General features: G+C 47.6%; 1 protein-coding gene across 2 annotated transcripts; it reads left to right on the forward strand.

Annotated features, from left to right (window-relative positions):
* Window positions 1-279: 279 nt before the first annotated feature.
* Window positions 280-19,657, forward strand: BPIFA2 (BPI fold containing family A member 2). 2 transcript variants are annotated; one of them, XM_045362753.1, is made up of 9 exons: window positions 280-411; window positions 8,174-8,345; window positions 11,002-11,146; window positions 12,132-12,239; window positions 13,459-13,611; window positions 16,152-16,233; window positions 17,852-17,915; window positions 18,771-18,848; window positions 19,469-19,657. In XM_045362753.1, exons 2-8 carry the CDS (start codon window positions 8,189-8,191, stop codon window positions 18,809-18,811), a joined length of 750 nt encoding a protein of 249 aa, XP_045218688.1. In that variant the 5' UTR covers window positions 280-411; window positions 8,174-8,188; the 3' UTR covers window positions 18,812-18,848; window positions 19,469-19,657. The 2 variants fall into 2 exon arrangements, with proteins under 2 accessions (XP_045218688.1, XP_005568775.2); XM_005568718.3 differs by lacking the exon at window positions 280-411 and adding an exon at window positions 7,212-7,261.
* The last annotated feature ends 895 nt before the right edge of the window (window positions 19,658-20,552 follow it).

Here is a 20,552-nt window from a genome sequence, read left to right on the forward strand (position 1 = left end):
TAAGTCAGTTTGGGTTGTGTTTTCAATTACAAATATAACCCAAAGAATCCTGACAAATGCAACTGACGAACATTTCAGTTTATTGGCAAGCCATAGTGGGAAACCAGAGATGAACCCCAGACAGAACTTGGCCTCCCGGAACTGACAATGGAGGAGAGACAGCTGTGGGTGTGTAGGCAAGGAAGAGACCTGTTCAAAACTGACAAGGCAGAACGTGAGAAAAGGTCAGCTGGGTGACTCAATGAAGGCTTTATGTAAGAGGTGCTTGCAGGATGGGGAGAATTTGCAGGGGGGTGACATCCTCAGACCTGGTTCTTGGCACTGGGAAGAGTTGATGCAAAGAAATTCTGGGAGGCCAAAGAGGAGGCTTTGGGAATTGTCCAGCAGAAACAGAGAAGTCTGACAGAGGTGGTAAGCCAAGACCCCACAGACACAAGTCCTTTGAGGGCCCTAGAAGAAAAGACAAGGAGCTATGGTACTTCTCCCATGGTTTGGGATTTTTTGTTGTTTTTTTCTGAGACAGAGTCTTGCTCTGTTGCCTAGGCTGGAGTACAATGGTGAGATCTTGGCTCAACTCAACCTCTGCCTCCCAGGTTCAAGTGATTCCTCTGCCTCTGCCTCCCGAGTAGCTGGGACTACAGGCACCTGCCACCACGCCCAGCTAATTTTTGTATTTTTAGTAGAGACAGGATTTCACCATGTTGGCCAGGTTGGTCTCGAACTCCTGACCTGAGGTGATCCACCCGCCTTGGCCTCCCAAAGTGCTGGGATTACAGGCGTGAACCACCGTGCCCAGCCTCTCCCATGGTTTTGATTCACCCTTTTTTTTTTTTTTTTTTTTTCTTTTTTTTTTTTTTTTTTTTTTTTTTTTTAATTTATTTATTATTATTATACTTTAAGTTGTAGGGTACATGTGCATAACGTGCAGGTTTGTTACATATGTAAACTTGTGCCATGTTGCTGTGCTGCACCCATCAACTCGTCATTTACATCAGGTATAACTCCCAATGCAATCCCTCCCCCCTCCCCCCTCCCCATGATAGGCCCCGGTGTGTGATGTTCCCCTTCCTGAGACGTATGTTTATTGCAGCACTATTCACAATAGCAAAGACTTGGAATCAACCCAAATGTCCATCTGTGACAGATTGGATTAAGAAAATGTGGCACATATACACCATGGAATACTATGCAGCCATAAAAAAGGATGAGTTTGAGTCCTTTGTAGGGACTTGGATGCAGCTGGAATCCATCATTCTTAGCAAACTATCACAAGAACAGAAAACCAAACACCGCATGTTCTCACTCATAGGTGGGAACTGAACAATGATTCACCCTTTTGATTGAGTGGCCACCACACGATGCTCCAGGACTCTGCATTCCCCCTTTTATTTAATGCCTCCCCAGTCCCTACTGGCCAGGATTGCACCGATTTTAGAGAGCAGAAGACACTGTCTCAGAGCGGCCGTGCCGTGCCTAACATCACGCAGCTGCTCAGTGGCAGAGACTGGAGTGAGGCTCTGCCTTCTTTCCCACCCTTAATCCTGCTGCTGGGCGTGACACTTCTGCATTATCTTCAGTGAGCACTTACGATGTGCCTGATACTGGGCTGACTCTTTTCCAGGCTTAAGTCCCAGATCAGCTGTGTCAGGCGGATGATCATGGTCACCATTTTGCAAATGAGGCAATAGAGGCCCAGAGAGGTAATGTCACTTTTCCAGAGTCACACGGTTAGAAAGCGGCACGGTTAGGACCCAAACTGAGGTCTGGTTGGTTACCCAAAGCCCCTGCAAGACAAACACACCCAGACTTACCCACGTTTTGGAATCCTCCCATCCTTTGTCGTCTATATGATCTGTCTCCACCTACCCCACAGTGTCATAGCACTTCCTCTTTCCACTCCCAAAGTCAGTTTGACCCCATTCAGTGCTTAAAGGAAGGACCTTCACCAGGGCGGGGCACTGTGCCAGGGACAGCAGCTGCCTATTTGCTTCGGGCCGTTGATGCACAGAACACTTGCAAGAACCGTACCTGCTTTGAGGAAAGTAATTGTCAGTGTGTGTGTTGGCCTCTGCCCCTGCCGGTGGGGTCTGAGGGTGGACACATGTGGGGGTGGTCTGTGGGGCCCAGAGCCCCACATGGGGCAGGACCCAGGTAAGACGCTCCGTACGTGTGTGACGAATGAATGAATGACAGGATGGGTGGGTGGAGGCAAGGAAAGACTCTTCTTGCTGATTCTGGGTCTCATCTCCTACATTCATCTATTCAGTCTGTGGATTAACTTGCTTTTTTCGCTTTAATTAATTGTGGTGTTATTGGGATCCACCAAAAGCCAGGCCCCAGGCTGCTGCTGGGGACACACAGATGGCAGAATCATGGTCCCCAACCTTAAGGAGCCCCAGTCCAGCGGAGGAGAAAGGGCTAACTCACATGCCTTCAACCAACAAGCTTTTATGAAGGGATTCCCCGGACACAGGCTTGGGGCTGGGGGTGTTGGCGCAATGCAAATGAATCAGAAGGACCCACACAGCCCAGGGAGGATTGTGACGATTAGAATATAAGCGGCAGTGCTGCCAGGCACGGTGGCTCTTGCCTGTATTCCGAGCACTTTGGGAGGCTGAGACGGGTGGATTACTTGAAGTCAGGTGTTCGAGACCAGCCTGGCCAAAAGGTAAAACCCCATCTCTATTAAAAATACAAAAATTTGCCGGGCATGGTGGTGCATGCTTGTAATCCCAGCTACCTGGGTGGCTGAGGCAAGAGAATCACTTGAACCCGGGAGGTGGAGGTTGCAGTGAGCCAAGATGGACTTTGTTTTATATATATATATATAAAACAATATATATATATACACACACACACACATACACACACACATACACACGCAGTGTACTGTGAGTGGCTCAGAGCATGGACTCCGGAGTCAGGCTTTCTGAGTTCAAATCCCAGCCCTGCCACTTACTAGGTGTGTGACCTTGGGCAATACACATTACCGCTCTGTGCCTCAGTTTCCCTGCTTATAAAATGGGAATAAGACAGTCCCTGCCTCTGGTTGCTGGGAGGGTAAATGCCTTCTTGCCAGACGTGAGCCGATCGAAGCAACTCACCTACTGCCCTGGAGGTGGCTTGTCTCTGGGACAAGGACTGAGCTTCAGACATCTTTGACTCCATCACAGGGCTTGGGGTGCCCACCAAAGGGTTGTCAAAAGCATGAGTGGTTCCAGCAGAAAATAATTTGCCTTGTAAAGTGAATGAACAATAAATAAATGGACAGATGACTAGGTGCAGGGCCAGGCCCACTTTAGCCAGGAGGATCTGGAAGATGAGACAGGGCACAGACAGATTGAGGGGCCAAATTCCAGGGAGCAAGGTGAGAACAGGGAGGGACCTAGAGAGCTCGCTCATGTCAAGAGGCCCACCCACCTGGGGAAGACAGAAAGTCAATGCCCATGAGCTGAACCAGACCCTAGGCTGGGTACTGGGACCTTGGAGATGGTGTGGTCTTGCCCTCAGAGAGTGGAACTGGTGGGACGTGGCTGGCCTCCCTCCCTCCCTTCTTCTCTCGCTCTTCTCCTCCCTCTCTTCTTCTCTCTCCACATCCCCTCTCTCTCTTTCTTCCTTCCCTCTCTCCTTCCCTTTCCTGTCTTTCTTCCCTCCCGCCTTCCCTCTCTTTCCCTCCCTCTCTCTTTCCTTCCTCTCTCTTTTTTCCTCCTTCCCTTTCCCTCTTTTGCCTTTCTTTCTCCCTTCTTTCCTGCCACAAACATCATTTGACTCCTGCTGTAGACTAGACCGTTCCAGCTCTGAGGGAACCAAGGTGAACAAGACAAGGTGCCCAGACTTCAAAGGACCAGGGGAGGACGCTGACCCGGTGAAAACTCCTTTAAATTTTCTCTGGGAGTGTTGGGTGAAGCATTCAGGCACCATTCCATGGGACAGGAGGAAGAAGACTCCAGCCTACAGTGGGGCAAGGCCCCCTCCATCAGTCAGTCCATAGGAAGTGGCTCCCCATATTCTAGGGGCAGGACCTGAGTGGGGTCTATTAGTGTCCAGATGTGGAATCCGGGACTTAGGGAAATACTTGAGAGCTGAAAGAATACAATTGTCACCTTCAAAATCAGGGAAAAAACCCAGCAAAGTCAAAATTAGTAAAAGTTGAATTAAAGGCCTTCAGACTGTAACATTGTGACAACTTTATTAATTGCTCTATTGAGCAGTCATAAGAAGGACAGTAACGTGTGAAAACATTTTGTTGCTTTGATCTTTCTTATTTGCCAAGAATTCCTGAGTAGGCAGTTCAAGTGTGACAACCTAGGACCTACTAGAAATTGGATGGATGATTCGTACCTGACTGATTTCACAAGCAAAATGGTGACAAGCCTTTCAACAATTTTACTGGCAAAATAAGGCAATTATCTTTGATGGGTGCGATGGGAGTGCACATCTGTGTGTTTGTTATCTGGAGAAGGGGTGGGGGCTGCTTCTGTTGGTGGGGAGAAGGAAGGTCAATGGGGCAGAGCCTGGTTAGCTGAACATCCCCCAGCCTGGCTGGCCCCTTGTGCAACCCCAGCCCTGTCACTCGCCTTCTCTGGTCTCAGTAGGCTGCGTGACCTCTTAGGCTCTTTCTAGCCAGGGCACTGAGCCATGTATGGAAAAAGATACCAGCTTGGAGGTTAAGGCTGGGCCAGTGGGACCAGGAAGCTGCCCCAGCTGGGGATTAGCAGTCATGCCAGGGGTAGGATGTCCTAGTCTTGGCACAGCTAGTCTTTAATGCCTCGCTGGGAATTTTCAATAAGAAATTCATCTCGCGACCCTCATGGCTGGGGCCTTTGTCCCTGAAAGGCAAACATCTTCCATGTGAGAAGACTTTGTGTAACCTGGAGAGGGAAGAGGAGGAGGAGGAGGAGCACACAGGCGGAGGTGTCATTGCTTCTCTTTCCGGAAGGACTCAGACTGGCCAGCCTGAACCACGGGTGACCTCTGAGGGTCCCAAACTCCCCACCCACCAAAGACCCTGTATTGTATATTATATAATATTAATCTTATGACAGATGCTCCTCATTTTATTTTATTTTTGTTTGTTTGAGACGGAGTTTCACTCTTTTGCCCAGGCTGCAGTGAAGTGGCACAATCTTGGCGCACTGCAGCATCCACCCCCCGGGTTCAAGTGATTCTCCTGTCTCAGCCTCCAGAGTAGCCGGGATTACAGGTGCCCGCCACCACGCCCAGCTAGATTTTGTATTTTTAGTAGAGATGGGGTTTCACCATGTTGGCCAGGCTGGTCTCAAATTCCTGATCTCAGGTGATACGCCCGCCTCGGCCTCCCAAAGTGCTGGGATTACAGGTGTGAACCACTGCACTCGGCCAGATGGTCCTCATTTTATAATAAGTTATGTTCCAATAAACCCGTAGTAAAGTTGAATTATTGAAGTCAAACCGTGGTAATCTGGGACCATATGTGCACATATTCATCAGCATCATCTTCACCATCTTTGCTGTCGCCGTGCATCAAGGGCCTACCCTAAGCTAAGCCTTCGTGGTTGTTACCCCACTTTGACCTCACAGCACGCCCATGAGGTGAGCACTGTTCTTAGTCCCATTTCACAGATAAAGAGCCTGAGACTCAACAAGGTGCAGTCTCTGGCCCAGGTCACATAGCCAGCAACCAGCAGAGCAAGTATTCAAGCCCGGGAGAGCCCAAGCCCAGTGCCAGGCTCTGAGCACTGCCCTCAAAGCCCCTCACCATCGCTTTGATTTCCTAGGTCCTTGCCTGTCCACTATGCCTCTGAGATCCAGGAACAGGATGTTTACCCATTTTACAGATGAGGCAACTGAGGCCTAGGCCAACACCAGGTCTCGAGGTCACTGCATCACGCTCAGCACCCTGGGCTGTATTCCTGGGCTGGAACAAACTGCCTTCACGAGATTTCAGCACAGCCCTTGGCTCTGTGCTTCACAACTGAGGGAAGAGCGGGGCTCAGATGTGTGCAGAACCCAGTGTCAGGCAGCCAGGGAAGGAGGTGTGACAACCCTTCAAGACCACGGGCAAGACTGCAGCAGTGCTCTAATGGTCTGGGCTCTTGAGGCCTGGCCATCACCTTCTCCCTGCAGCCGCCCAGCTCTGTGCTATAACAGCGGAGCCACGGTTAGCGTAGGAACAGCCAGCTCCTGGAGCCACCAGTCTTGTCCCAATCTTTGCCTGGTTGCGTCATTTTGAGGACGGCCCCCCCCCCCAGGTCCTTGCTGAGTTGCAGGTGGGTAAGCAGAAGGGCAGAGACCCATAGTGACCCTGAGCTCTGTGCCAGTCCTTCCCAGCCTGAGGCCAAGTGGGCACCCACCTGAGTTTCCTGTGCTGTTCCGGGTTGACACAGGCCCAACGCAGCAGGCGTTACAACCAACCCAAACATCGGTGGCCGAAGCAAAAACAGGATATTCAGGCCCAGGGACTCTCCCTCTTTGCTAACTGACCTCAGCCTGATATGGGTGGAAGGGTCTTCCCTGGGGGCCCAAATGCCTGGTTCCTGTCCTTGCAAGTGTGGACAAGCCACCTCCCTCTTTGAACTTCAGCTTCCTCAACTGGAAAATGGAGCTCTGAAAACCTGCCTTAAAGAGTTTTCATAAGGAATAACAGGAAAGTGCATCTAAAGTGCCCTTTAGGGACACCAAGCCCAGTGTCAGCACAAGCAGTTGCCAGGCATCTGCTGCACCTGCCGGGTGCAGACCCCTGGAGGCAGGATGCTGTACACTGGGAGACTGTCTGACTCCTTGTGGGCCACAGTTCTAGACCCATCTCTGTCCCTGTCTTGCTGAATGACCCCAAGCTGGTAGCTTCCCCTCTCTGAGCCTCAGTTTCCAAGTGATGACAGAGTTAGACTGAATGGTCGTTATGGGTCCTCCTGCCAGGACATTCTCCAATTCATTCATTCTCGGTCTCTCCCCAGTCCTCACCCACAAGGACCAAGGACCACCCCCTTGGTAGCTGCAGGCTCCATGAGGACCTGGTCTTAGTCTTGGCAGAAAGCCCTCTCCATAGCCATCCATTTCAATTCAAACATCCTGGGTGACCTTTGGGTTGGAAATCTCTCTCTCTGCTCATCCTGAGAGGGGTATTTTCCTTGGAGTGTCCTTGGATGATCCCAGAACCAAGGCTTGCTTCTGTGGGCAGCCTTCCATCCCATCTCCACCATATAAGAGCTGCCACCATTCAGCAGAATCCCAGCAGACTGTGCAGGGGGCAAGGATTTCATGAGCATCCTCCTCTAAACCTGTGAGTGGCGTGCTTCCCCCACTGGCACCACACATGGTGGTCTTCAGAAGGCTTTGGGGGCAAGAGGCAGAGGGGTGGGATTGCTTGGGTTAGCTAATATTTTGCATATAGCAGAGATAATCAATATATCTCTAAATTTGCTCTAAATAGCAACTTAGTGATGGGTACTCACTAAAGATTCCATTTCCTTCTGGGCAATTCTTACTCCTGTTCCTCCCATGACAGTCCAGGTATCAAGACAAATAGCAAATCAGAGCAAATTTAGAGATCTATAGATTATATTAAAATAAGCGTCAAACTAATGAACAATGCAGGTTCATGAGGTGGTCTCCACTGATTTCTTCATACTTTTATTCAACAAATATTTATTCATTTACTGTACTGTACTAGGTGCAGGCTTTTTACTGGTGCCTGAGGATTTGACAGTGAAATAAGTCACAGTCCTTCCCTTGTGGAGTTCACAGCCTGGTAGGAAAGGTGGTCAAATAATCAGGGAAGTGTTACCCAGGACCTTGATCAGGATAATGAAGGCAGCAAGGTGGGACTCTCCCAACTTAGAATCTGGGGAGGGGCCTACAGTAGGCTTCACAGAGGGCATGATATAGGAATTGACCTAAGTGGAAAAGTAAGAAGAAGAAAAATATTTTAGGCAGAGAAGACAGCGTATGAAAAGGAACCAAGAGTATGGGCTTGGAGTCAAGTCTGACTTTTCAAATCCCAGCTCCTTCACTAACTGGCTGTGTGTCTCCAGGCAAGTTGCTATAGCTTTCTGACCTTGGTTGCCCATTTGTAAAATAAGAAATAACTACATCTATCTTAATGGAATGTTAAATGTTAAGAGTAATGGGAACTCACTGAAGAGACCTTTTCCCTCTGGGCAATTCTCACTTTGTTCTTCCCGTGACTGTCCAGGTGTCAAGACAAAAGATGCTTCAGCTTTGGAAATTTGTTCTCCTATGTGGCGTGCTCACTGGGACCTCCGAGTCTCTTCTTGACAATCTTGGCAGTGACCTAAGCAATGTCGTGAATGAGCTGAAACCTATTCTTCACGATGGACTTGAGACAGTTGACAATACTCTTAAAGGTAAATCAACGAGGGTTACGAAGAGTGTCACCTAAATTAGCCTCCTAAACACTATGCCTGCATTACCAGAGGCTGCCACTAGGGGCTACTCTTTATGGGTGGTTTACTGAGAAAAGTGGCTGTTGAATTCCTGGCTCATTCATTTCTTTCTAGAAACAAGCAATGCCACAATGACTATCCTTTTACATATTATATCCTGATAAACGTTTGCCAATATGTGCATAAGATAAATTCCTACAAGTGGGATTTCAAAAGTTCAAAAACTATGCCGTTGACAAATAATCTCCTATGTTAACACTGTCTCCAACAGTCTACAAGAGTGTTTTTTTTCCCACCCCTTTTCCAGCAGTGGGTCTGGACAACTTTAAATGTTCTGCCTGTCTCACAGATGAAAAGCTATAACTTATTTCACTTTGCATTCCTCTAAGTTCTCCAGAGACCTATCATAAAGACACTTTGCCCTCCTCCTCCTATAAGAATTACTGCTTTCTTTCTTTTCTTTCTTCATGCTTTTGGTGTCATGAAGTTTTTGCCCATGTCTATGTCTTGAATGGTATTGCCTATGTTTCCTCCTAGGGTTTTTATGGTTTTGGGTTTTACATTTATGTCTTTAAACCATCTTGAGTTAACTTTTGAATAAGATGTAAGGAAGGGGTCCAGTTTCAGTTTTCTGCATATGGCTAGCCAGTTTTCCCAGAACCATTTATCAAATAGGGAATCCTTTCCCCACTGCTTGTTTTTGTGAGGTTTGTTGAAGATCAGATGGTTGTAGATGTGTGGTGTTATTTCTGAAGTCTCTGTTCTGTTCCATTGATCTGTATGTCTGTTTTGGTACCAATGACCTGCTGTTTTGCTTACTGTATCCTTGTAGTATAGTTTGAAGCCAGGTAGCATGATGCCTCCAGCTTTGTTCCTTTTGCTTAGGATTGTCTTGCTATATGGGCTCTTTTTTGATTCCATATGAAATTTAAAGTAGTTTTTTCTAATTCTGTGAAGAAAGTCAATGGTAGTTCAATGGGAACAGATTGAATCTGTAAGTTACTTTGGGCAGTATGGCCATTTTCACGATATTGATTCTTCCTATCCATGAGCATGGAAAATTGACAAATGGGATCTAATTAAACTGAAAAGCTTCTGCACAGCAAAAGAAACCAGCATTAGAGTGAACAGGCAGTCTATAGAATGGGAGAACATTTTTGCACTCTACCCATCTGACAAAGGTCTAATATCAAGCATCTACAAGAAACTTAAACAAACTTACAAGAAAAGAACAAACAACCCCATCAGAAATTGTGCAAAGGATATGAACAGACACTTCTCAAAAGAAGATATTTATTTGGCCAACAAACATATGGAAAAAAGCTCATCATCACTGATCATTAGAGAAATGCAAATCAAAACCACAATGAAATACCATCTCATGCCAGTAAGAATGGCAATTATTTAAAAGTCAGGAAATAATAGATGCTGGCAAGGCTGTGGAGATATAGGAACACTTTTACACTATTGGTGGGACCGTAAATTAGTTCAACCATTGAGGAAGACAGTGTGGCTATTCCTCAAGGATCTAAAACCAGAAATACCATTTGACCCAGCAATCCCCATTACTGGATATATACCCAAAGGAATATAAATCATTCTACTGTAAAGACACATGTACACATATGTTTATTGCAGCACTATTTACAATAGCAAAGACATGGAACCAACCCAAATGCCCATCAATGATAGACTGGATAAAGAAAATGTGGTACATATACACCGTAGAATACTATGCAGCCATAAAAAAGAATGAGATCACGTCCTTTGTAGGGACATGGATGAAGCTGGAAGCCATCATCCTCAGCAAACTAACACAGGAACAAAAAATCAAACACTGCATGTTCTCACTCATAAATGGGAGTTTAACAAAGAGAACACATGGATGCAGGGAGGGGAACAACACACACTGGGGCCTTTTGGGGGCTCGGGGGCAAGGAGAGGGAGAGAATTAGGACAAATACCTAATGCATGTGGGGCTTAAAACCTAGATGACGGGTTGATAGATGCAGCTCACTACCGTGGCACATGTATACCTATGTAACAAACCTGCACATTCTGCACATGTATCCCGGAACTTAAAGTAAAAGAAAAAAAAAAAAGAATTATTGCTTTGTGGGCCTGCTGCAAAGCTGTCATTCTGGGACTCTCATTTGCCAGTTTCATGGATTGGAGCCATTTTTTCTCCTTGATTCTAGATTTTTCATTTCTTGAGTGTATTCTCTCATTCTTTCTAGTTTTTCAAACTCACGTGAGCATCTCACTTAACACAATAGACCCCTAAGTCACTCCTAAACACTGGCGTACAATCAATATCAATTGCCTGGCCAATTGGTTGATTGCTCTGTTGACAAATAATCAGAATATATTATTAATAGTACGGAGGCAGCATGAAGGAAACAAGAGTTCCCTGGGTGTGTGGCTAGACACATTTCTTAACCATCTTGAGCCTTTATTTCCTTAGCTGTAAAAAAGCAGACAATGACAATATCTACCTCACTGAGTTGTTATAAAGATTAAATGAAATAACATAGGCAAACAGTCTTACCCGGTACCTGGAGCATCGTAGCTACTTCGTAAGGGATGCATGACACAAAATGGCGATTGTTTTTGGCAGGTGTCCTTGAGAAACTGAAGGTCGACCTAGGGGTGCTTCAGAAATCCAGTGCTTGGCAACTGGCCAAGCAGAAGGCCCAGGAAGCTGAGAAATTGCTGAACAATGTCGTTTCTAAGCTGCTTCCAACTAATACGAACACTTTGGGGTGAGTTGGTGCTTCAAGGTGGAGAGGTTTGCTCTAAGAAAAGGGAAACATATCTTTGAGGAGGTAAGTTTAAGATGAAAGACAAGCCTCTTTCCCCTCCCACAGAGCCAAGGTGGTCTGAGCGAGGTCAGACCCACCAGAGCTTGAGTAAATTAGAGGCAGGGCTACAAGGTCAATCTGGGTGTCTTATGGGTTTGGGCTTCCATGTTCTTTAATTTCAGGGCCAGGGTGAAGGTTATATTCATCCTTACCTCTACCTGTTTGCTGGTACACAAAGTCCCTTTCCAAGGAATAAAACTTTTCTTTTCCATATGTAACTGGGGGTAAAAGCCCAGATCCCTTTAGAGGAAGGGAAACTGGAGTCTTCACCACATAACTCCAGGCAGTGGATCCACTCATAAACTTTTTATTTTATTGTTATTATTATTATTATTATTTTGAGACGAGGTTTCGCTCTTGTTGCCCAGGCTGGAGTGCAATGGCACGATCTTGGCTCACCATAACCTCGCCTCCCGGGTTCAAGCGATTTTCCTGCCTCAGCCTCCTGAGTAGCTGGGATTACAGGCATGTGCCACCACACCCAGCTGATTTTGTACATTTAGTAGAGATGGGGTTTCTCCATGTTGGTCAGGCTGGTCTCGAACTCCCGACCTCAGGTGATCCACCTGCCTCGGCCTCCCAAAGCGCTGGGATGACAGGCATGAGCCACCGTGCCCGGCCCCACTCATGAACTTTTAAAGTCAGACTGTTCTGGCCTCAAAATCTGCCTCTGGCACTTACTCCCCTGGAGATCTGGGGGAAATATCACACCAGCCTGAGCCTTGGTGTGCTGTGCCATAAAATGGAGAGAATCAAACCTCTGAACAGGGCTATAGTGAAGACTAAAGAAGGCAAGGCTGACGAGGCCCAAACGCTCAACTCAGGGAAGTGCTTGGCAAGTGGCTGTTATGAGGAGTGACAAGGGTGAATTGTGGGTTTTACACAGGTTGAAAATCAGCGACTCCCTCATCCTGGATGTCAAAGCTGAACCAATCGATGGTGGCAAAGGCCTTAACCTGAGCTTCCCCGTCACCGCGGATGTCACTACAACCTTGTGAGTATGCGCTAGAATCTGAGATTTGGGAAAGGCAGTGCAACCTGGCCGATGGATGCCCAACCTGGGAATCAGGCACCTCCTCCTGTTACTGGGTGACCTTGGGCCTCAGTTTCCCAATCTGTGAGTGAGAGGACCCTTCTGGGTCTAAGATCTCAATCCTTAAAATGTTATAGAGAACTCTAGCCATAATCAAGGGTCTTTTAAAAATAATACTCCAATGAATGTAGTTTTGAAATCATGACATTTATCTGGTTTCAAAATTTGAAAAGTTGAGAAAACAAGCATTTATTATTCCTTGGCAAAATTTCCTCCGGCATTATTTTGTCTCTCAAGATTCTCTCTAAATTGCAGAGACCATTACAGAAAAATTCATAAAGTAATACACACTGTATAATAAAGTATGTGTGTGCAAAATATAAGTTTAAACTCTTTTAATTTTAGCTGGGAGTGGTGGCTTATACCTGTAATCCCAGCAATTTGGGAAGCTGAGGTGGGAGGATCGCTTGAGCTCAGGAGTTCGTGACCGGCCTGGACAATATGACAAAACCCTGTCTCTACAAAAAATACAAAAATTAACCAGGTGTGGCGGTGCATGCCTGCAGTCCCAGCTACTTGGGAGGCTGAGGCAGGAGGATTGCTTGAGCCCGAGAGGTCGAGGCTGCAGTGAGCCCTGATTGCACCAGTGCACTCCAGCCTGGGTGACAGAGTGAGACCCTGTCTCACGAAAATTAAAAAATTTTAATTTTAAAGGAGATAGACAAGAAAGGAGCATGTGTGAAAGCACTTCTGTAAACTACATGCACTAATGGTGCCATCCATCATTTAGCTATGAGATCTTGGGAAAGTTACTTAACCTCTCTGTACCAAGGTTTCCTCATTCAGAAAACAGGGATAGTAATAAATGAATCCAGGTAAAATACATTTTAAAATACCTACACATAAATTGTTGTCAATAAATATTAACTATTATTATTTTACCTATTAGTGTAATGTTGTATAAAAAATTCATATGAGCTAAACCCAAGTGGCCAGGAGAAGAAGCCCCTAATATAAACATGTAAATTTCATAGAGGATATGGACCATGTTGATATTACCTGGGCCATGTTGACATTACACATAGACATTCTGACTCATGTCCACACAGGTGGAAGAACCCAACTGGGCAACAGGCAGGACCTTCTAGACTCTGTTCACTGTGCATCTTACTTCCTGCAGGCCCATCATTGGCCAGATTATCAACCTGAAAGCTTCCTTGGACCTCCTGACTGCAGTCAGCATTGAAACTGATCCCCAGACAAATCAGTCTGTTGCTGTCCTGGGAGAATGTGCCAGTGACCCAACCAGCATCTCACTTTCCTTGCTGGACAAGTAAGTCCTGTCATCTTAGCAGAGCTGGGCTCTCAGGGAACTTGAGGACCCCTAATTTCAGCTCTAGTCCTATAAATAAGAGGAGGCCTCGTGGTGAAAGTGTTCAAGCTCTGGGGTCATGTTGACCTTGGTTTAAACATCAGCTCTGCCACTAACTTGTAACTTTATCACCAACTTGATCCTCTAAGCCTGTTTTCACATCTGTAAACTGGGGGTGTTCATAATAACTACTCATAGGCTTCTGAGATGACCAGATGAGAAAATACAAATATTTAGCATGCAGCCTAGAACATGCTGCCTCTCTCCCTGCTGGTTCTCTCCATTACTGAGACTGGAGTGTTGAGCTCCCCACCATAATCATTAATTTCTTCATTTCACCTTTCAACTCTGTCAGTTTCTGCTTCATACCGTTTGGAGCTCTGTTGTTAGGTGCATGCACATTAGGATTGTTATGACTTCTTGGAGAATTGTCCCCTTTATTTTTATGTAATGTCCCTCAATAATAATAATAATAATAATAAAATTATATTTACCTTCTTGCCTCCAGAAGGAGGGAGAGGGGAGAGTAAGCGCCTGCCATGGGCTCTAATTTCAGATTGTCCCCAAATTGTTCTCCACCCAGTGGAAATTTCCTGAAAGGAGATCTTGAAAACTTAATCCTCCCCATTTAAATCATTGATCCATTTTAATCCACAAAATCTACATCTTAAGCTCTGTGCTTGAAAGAGCAGGTCTGACTCAGACAAGAGGGTGGAGGGAAAAAGAGTGACACTGGCCGATGGCTGGGAGAAGAAGAACGACCCAGAAGCTGAGGGCTGGGGCTATTTGGCCTTGGCCAGGAGCAAGGCTGGGTCCTCAGCTCTCAGCCCTGATGGCCATGAGCAGAGGACACTCCACTTGCCCTGCACTGAGGGATCTGAACACAGGTTGCCCAAAGACCCCTGAAAACCAAAGAAGGTTTCCATAGCCTGATGTGAGTTGCAAAGGCCGGGATGTAAATTCAGAGACCGGAGTCTGGCTGGGTGCTATCTTCCCAAGTAGCCTCAGGAACTCCATCCTGCTGCACTGGGTCTGTGCCCACATCTGTGAGATGGCACCACTCTGCAGCTCCAGATCCTTCCAGGGCCTTTCTTTGCACTTGTGGTTCAATCCCAAGTGCTCCCCATGGTCATATAGGCTCTGTTTGATCTGGCCCCACCCTTGTATCCCTGCACCCTCCCCTTACTCACTGTGCCCAGATACAGTGGCCTTTGTGCCGTGCCTCAGATAGGCTCTTTCCCAGCTCAAGACCTTTGCATGGGATGCTCTGGCTGCCTAGAGCATCTTCTTCTCACTCTGCTTCAATGGACTGCTGCATCCTGCAGGGCCTTCACAGGGCTCCTCCTATTCTCTCTCGTAAGAGTCTACTCTTGCCTTTAAAGCACTTGTCACAAGTTCTCAACGTATATTTAATTGCATGTTCACTTTTTTCATTCTTTCAGCCAAAAATGTATTGCGACTGAGCATGGTGGCTCCACACTGGTAATTCCAGCACTTTTGGAGGCTGAGGTGGGCGGATCAGTTGAGGTCAGGAGTTCAAGACCAGCTTGGCCAACATGGCAAAACTCCATTTCTACTAAAAATACAAAAATTAGCCAGGGTTGGTGGCAAGTGCCTGTAATCCCAGCTACTTGGCATGCTGAGGCACAAGCACTGCTTGAACCCAGGAGGCAGAGGTTGCAATAAGCCGAGATGATGCCACTGCACTCCAGTCTGGGTGACAGAGCAAGACCTTGTCTCAAAAAAAAAAAAAAAGGTGTATTGAGCAGGCACCATTCTGGGCTCTGGAGAACTGACTGGTAATGACAAACAAGGTCCCTGTTCTTGCGGAGCTTACCTAAGGGAAAGCTAAGCTGGCCTGGATCTGTGTCCACATCTGTGAAATGACACCGCTCTACAGCTCCAAATCTTCTCAGGGCTTTTCTTTGCACTTTGGATCAAATCAACCCAAATTCAGTCCATCAGTAAAGAACGCTCCAGGGAAATATGAGTCCTGCATAGAGCATTACCCTTAACAGGGCACTGTGATAGCAAAGCCCTCTCTTAGATAAGTAGTCAGGGAAGGCTGCCCTGAGGAGGTGGCAGTTATACTGACAGTTGAAGGTGGGAGGAGCCAACCTTGGCAAGAATTGTTTAGGTATCACATTAGGGTATGTTTGGACCGTTAATGTTTAGGTACCAGGTTAGGGGATGTTTGTACTTCGCTCATTCGGTACCAGGGCCCAGCTAGGTTCCTGGTGCAGAGTTGGTGCTCTGTGAATATGGGTTGAATGAATGAACAAATAAGGTCTCTGTGCTGAGAATCTCATGAGGCCCTGGGGTGAGCCACTGGTCAGATGTGGGATTCTAAGTGATGATCCATGTGGCTCTGTCTGTAGTTAGAAAGGAGTTTCCATGTCCCTGGGATTTCTCTGACTCCACAGTGTTTCCCCCCAGCTTTTGGCAGTTTCCCCCATCTCTTGCCCACTTGACTAGGCTTTAACAGTTCCTTGTGTTTGCAGCCGCAGCCAAATCATCAACAACGTCGTGAATAGAGTGATCAACACGCTGAAAAGCACCGTATCCTTCCTGGTGCAGAAGGAGGTAAGTCTCCCACTCCTTGGGGCCCAGATCCAGGCCTGGTCGTGGCATTTTGGGGAATTTGCAGGCCTGGCTGTATCCTCTGGGCACTTTTCCTTCAGAGGTGAAAGCTTCTCCTTGGGAGGTCAGCTGGAACTTCCTCCCCTACTAATCAGCCTGGGGGGCAGCAGGGGAGAACAGAGGCCTGACATCAGCTGGAATTGCCAGGACCCAAACTTGAGCCACTCAACATATCCATGCACTACCAATATGCTTTTGCAGCTAACATCTTCGACACAATTTTACTTAAATACATTTCTTTAGAAGCATTTATTTTTAAAAATAAAACTTTATATCCCTATCACAAATAGAAAATTAATATCACATATCATACAATCAATGGAAAAACTAAACACAGACTTATAAAATAGTTTTAATTTTTTTTTCCATCTGTGCATCATCCAGAACCATAGGTACCATGTGCAGGATTCCTAGGCCCACAGTTGCAGATATACTAAATCAGTCATTCTGGAAGGGGACCCAGGAATGTGGGTTTATAAAAGAAAAACCCTCCGGATGGCTCTGTGACCCACTGAACCAGAGTTTATTTGTATTCCAAGTGTGGTCCTCCACCAGCTTCAGCCTCAGCTGGGTGCTTGATAGGAACATGGAATCTCAGGCCCCACCCTAGACCTGCTGAATTGCAATCTGCAGGGAACTGTGTACACACAAGAGCATGAGATACTCTGCTCTACAACCTCAGGGCAAACGCCTCAGGGCACCATTTGACCCTTTAAAATTCCAGGGTTCCAAAGCTCAACAACATGGGGATGTCAACACTCTAGAATGTAGATTTCTGAGGTCCTAGAATTCTAGTGTTCTAAGGTTTTAGGATTCTAACACCCTAGGGTTTCCAGATTTAAGATTGCCGGGATCCCATTTCTCTAAAATTCCAAAGTTCAGGCCAGGCACGGTGGCTCATGCCTGTAATCCCAGCTCTTTGGAAGGTCAAGGTGGGCAGATCACTTGAGGTCAGGAGTTCAAGACCAGCCTGGCCAACATGGTGGAACCCTGTCTCTACTAAAAACACAAAGATCAGTCATGCATGTTTAGGTACCAGCTTAGGGGATGTTTGTACTTCGCTCATTCGGTACCAGGGCCCAGCTAGGTTCCTGGTGCAGAGTTGGTGCTCTGTGAATATGGGTTGAATGAATGAACGAATAAGGTCTCTGTGCTGAGAATCTCATGAGGCCCTGGGGTGAGCCGCTGGTCAGATGTGGGATTCTAAGTGATGATCCATGTGGCTCTGTCTGTAGTTAGAAAGCAGTTCATGTTCCTGGGGTTTACAGGCACATGTCCCAGTCTCTTGGGAGACTGAGGCAGGAGAATCACTTGAATCTGGGAGGCGGAGGTTGCGGTGAGCAGAGATTGTACCACTGCATTCCAGCCTGGGCAAGACAGTGAGACCCTGCCTCAAAAAAAAAACCAATAAAACAAAATGAAATCCTAAAGTTCAAAGGTTCTAAGATCCCTAGAAATGAGCTCCTCTGTGGGTGGCAAGCAGTTTGTTTCTAGCCCAGGAGAACGGTCTGTTCTTCCTCCTTCTCCTGACCGTCCTCTTCCTCCTCTCTCTGGCTGTCAGATATGCCCACTGATCCGCATCTTCCTCCACTCCCTGGATGTGCAATTCATTCAGCAGATCATCGGTAAGTCAATGGGGAAGTGGGGACCTTCTGAGGCAGGCCTGGAGTTCTGTGCCCACCGCATAAGCAGTTCTGGTCAGGAGACCCTGGAGAAGCAGAAGAACCCACTGTCCTAAGCAAATTAGGAGCTGTGGCTTCCCTCCACAGGCACTTGGGGACTCTCTTTAGCTTTTGGGTCTACAGGCATGGCTGAGGTTGCTGGGGAGAAATGGAGTAAGTAAAGGTGTCAAGACCCTGGAGGTGACCCTTCTATGAAAATAGCCACAAGTCAGCCAGGAACGGTGGCTCACACCTGTAATCCCAGCACTTTGGGAGGCTGAGGTGGGCAGATCACTTGAGTTCAGGAGTTTGAGACCAGCCTGGGTGACACGGTGAAATCCCATCTCTACAAAAAAAATACAAAAATTAGCCAGGTGTGTGGCATGCACCTGTAGTCCCAGCTACTCAGGAGGCTGAGGTGGGAGGATTGCTTGAGCCTGGGAGGCGAACATTGCAGTGAGCCGACATCATGCCACTGCACTCCAGTCTGGGCGACAGAGTGAGATCCTGATCTCAAAAAAAAAATTTTTTTTAAAAAAAAGAAGAAGAAAGGAAATAGCTGCAAGTCCAGTCCCTTAGGCAGTCACTTCGTGCTCTGTACTCACTATCTCACTGGATCCTTGCAACAACCCTGTGGGGTGGGTACAGTCATTGTATCCACTCTACAAATGAACAAACTGAAGCTCAGAGAGGTGTAGTGACATCCCTGGGGTCCCACAGCTGTCAGGTGACCTTCAGGAGAGCGGCATCTTTTGGAGTCTGGTCTCTATTCAATTTTCCAGAGGCAGAGACTAAAACCTGCTATTGATTTTGTTTCAGATAATCTTCAGCATGAAACCCAGCTGCAAACCCACATCTGAAGAGGATGAATGACGAGGACCACTGTGATGCCTGCTGGTGAGGAGCCAGGCTCTAAGCCCCAATGCACAGGGCCTATGGTGAAGAAAAGCCAAGCATGGCTTCCCTTCTTTTTGTGTTAGAAGACTGTGCCTTCATCTCAGTCATAGACTGAGCACTGGCCCCTGTCCCAGGCTAGGGCCTGATTCTGGTCACACTCTGAATACTGAGCCTTAATCACTGAACTATGATTCTGGCCCTAGACTGAGCCTGGATCCTAGTCACAGACCGAGCTTTGATGCCAGTTATTGACTGAGCCTTAGTCTTGGTCACAGACTGAGCCCCAACCTTGGTCTCAAATGGATCCATGATTCTGATCACATATTGGGCCCTGAACCTGGCTCCAGTGGTGGCCTGCAATCAATCTTTCCACATCTGCCATTGTTCTGAAGGAGGGTGAGGGGAATGTAGATGAGTCAGTGCTAGGTGCCAATGAAAGACCCCAAACCACAGGTCCCAGTTTCTTCTTCCCAGGACTTAAACCACATGGGGTATTGTGGGAAAGAGCTGGGACACTGGAGCCAGGTCAACTTGGGTCCCATCAAGTGCCCAGTGGATGACAGCTGGGTATAAGGGCGGCCTAGCTGCAAATGTCCTAACCCCCTGTGGTCTCATTCCAGATTGGTTCCCAGTGGCTTGCGCCACCCCCTTATAGCATCTCCTTCTGGGAAGCTGCTGCCACCACCTAACCAGCGTGAAAGCCTAAGTCCCACCAGAAGGACCTTCCCAGATGCCCCTCCTGCTCACAGTCAGAACAGCAGTTTCTACACATACTCTCCTGTCCCTGGCAATAAAGGCTCATTTCTGCACCCTTCTGTGTGGCTCATTGTGTTCCCTCCATTTGGGATTTGTTGGTGGGAATTGGGGAGGGAGGTTGGGGACTGCAACTAGGGTGGGAGAGACCTGGATCCAGAGCTAGAAGGCTCAGTGAGAATATCCAGCCCCATCTCCTGGTTCTATAAAGGGGGCCACGGAGACACAGAGAGGCAACAAACCAGCCCAAGTCTCACAGCCAGTCTGTGGCGATGGCAGACCTCTGATCTATCCATTCACGCATTCAACAGGTATGTAGTGAGCACCTACTCTGTGCCAGACAGGCAGTGGGAACTGGAAAGTCACATTCTGGGAGCAGTCCCACCCAGCGCTTTCCTCCATTCCTCTCCAGGGGCCCTGAGGATTCTCGGAGAATCAGGGGACACCCCGCCTGACTGGAGCCAGGAGTATAAGGCAGAGTGATGCAGGCTCAGAGGCCTGTGGCCCCATCTCCACCTGCCCTGTTGGCCCCGCTGCCCTCTAGGGGCCCCACTGGAGCAGAGATGTCTTTTCCAGGGGGTGCTGAGAGTTCTCAGTCTGCAGCGCCCTCACCCACCCCTCCCATCACCTGAGAGCCTGTGCACCCCCCTGCCAGGCTGCCTGGAGGTCCAGCTTCCCTAGTGAGGTCGAGAACCCTGGGATGCTCACCTATCCTATGGAGACCAGCTTCTCCCTCCACCCAAAGCCCCTCCATCCACACCCCAGAATGCAGCTCAGCCCATGCTGCACCAGGCTGTGGCAAAGACAGCATCACACTGCTCACAGCAACACGTCATGGGGGGCTGCCTTTGTGCGGCATGCGGGCTCCATTGATTCCTTACCACACCCATGCACCAGGAGAGCCATTATCACACCCATTTGACAGAGAACTCTGAGGCTGACGGAAGCAAA

Source organism: Macaca fascicularis, chromosome 10, assembly GCF_037993035.2.
Source record: "Macaca fascicularis isolate 582-1 chromosome 10, T2T-MFA8v1.1".
NCBI classification, from domain to species: Eukaryota; Metazoa; Chordata; class Mammalia; order Primates; family Cercopithecidae; genus Macaca; species Macaca fascicularis.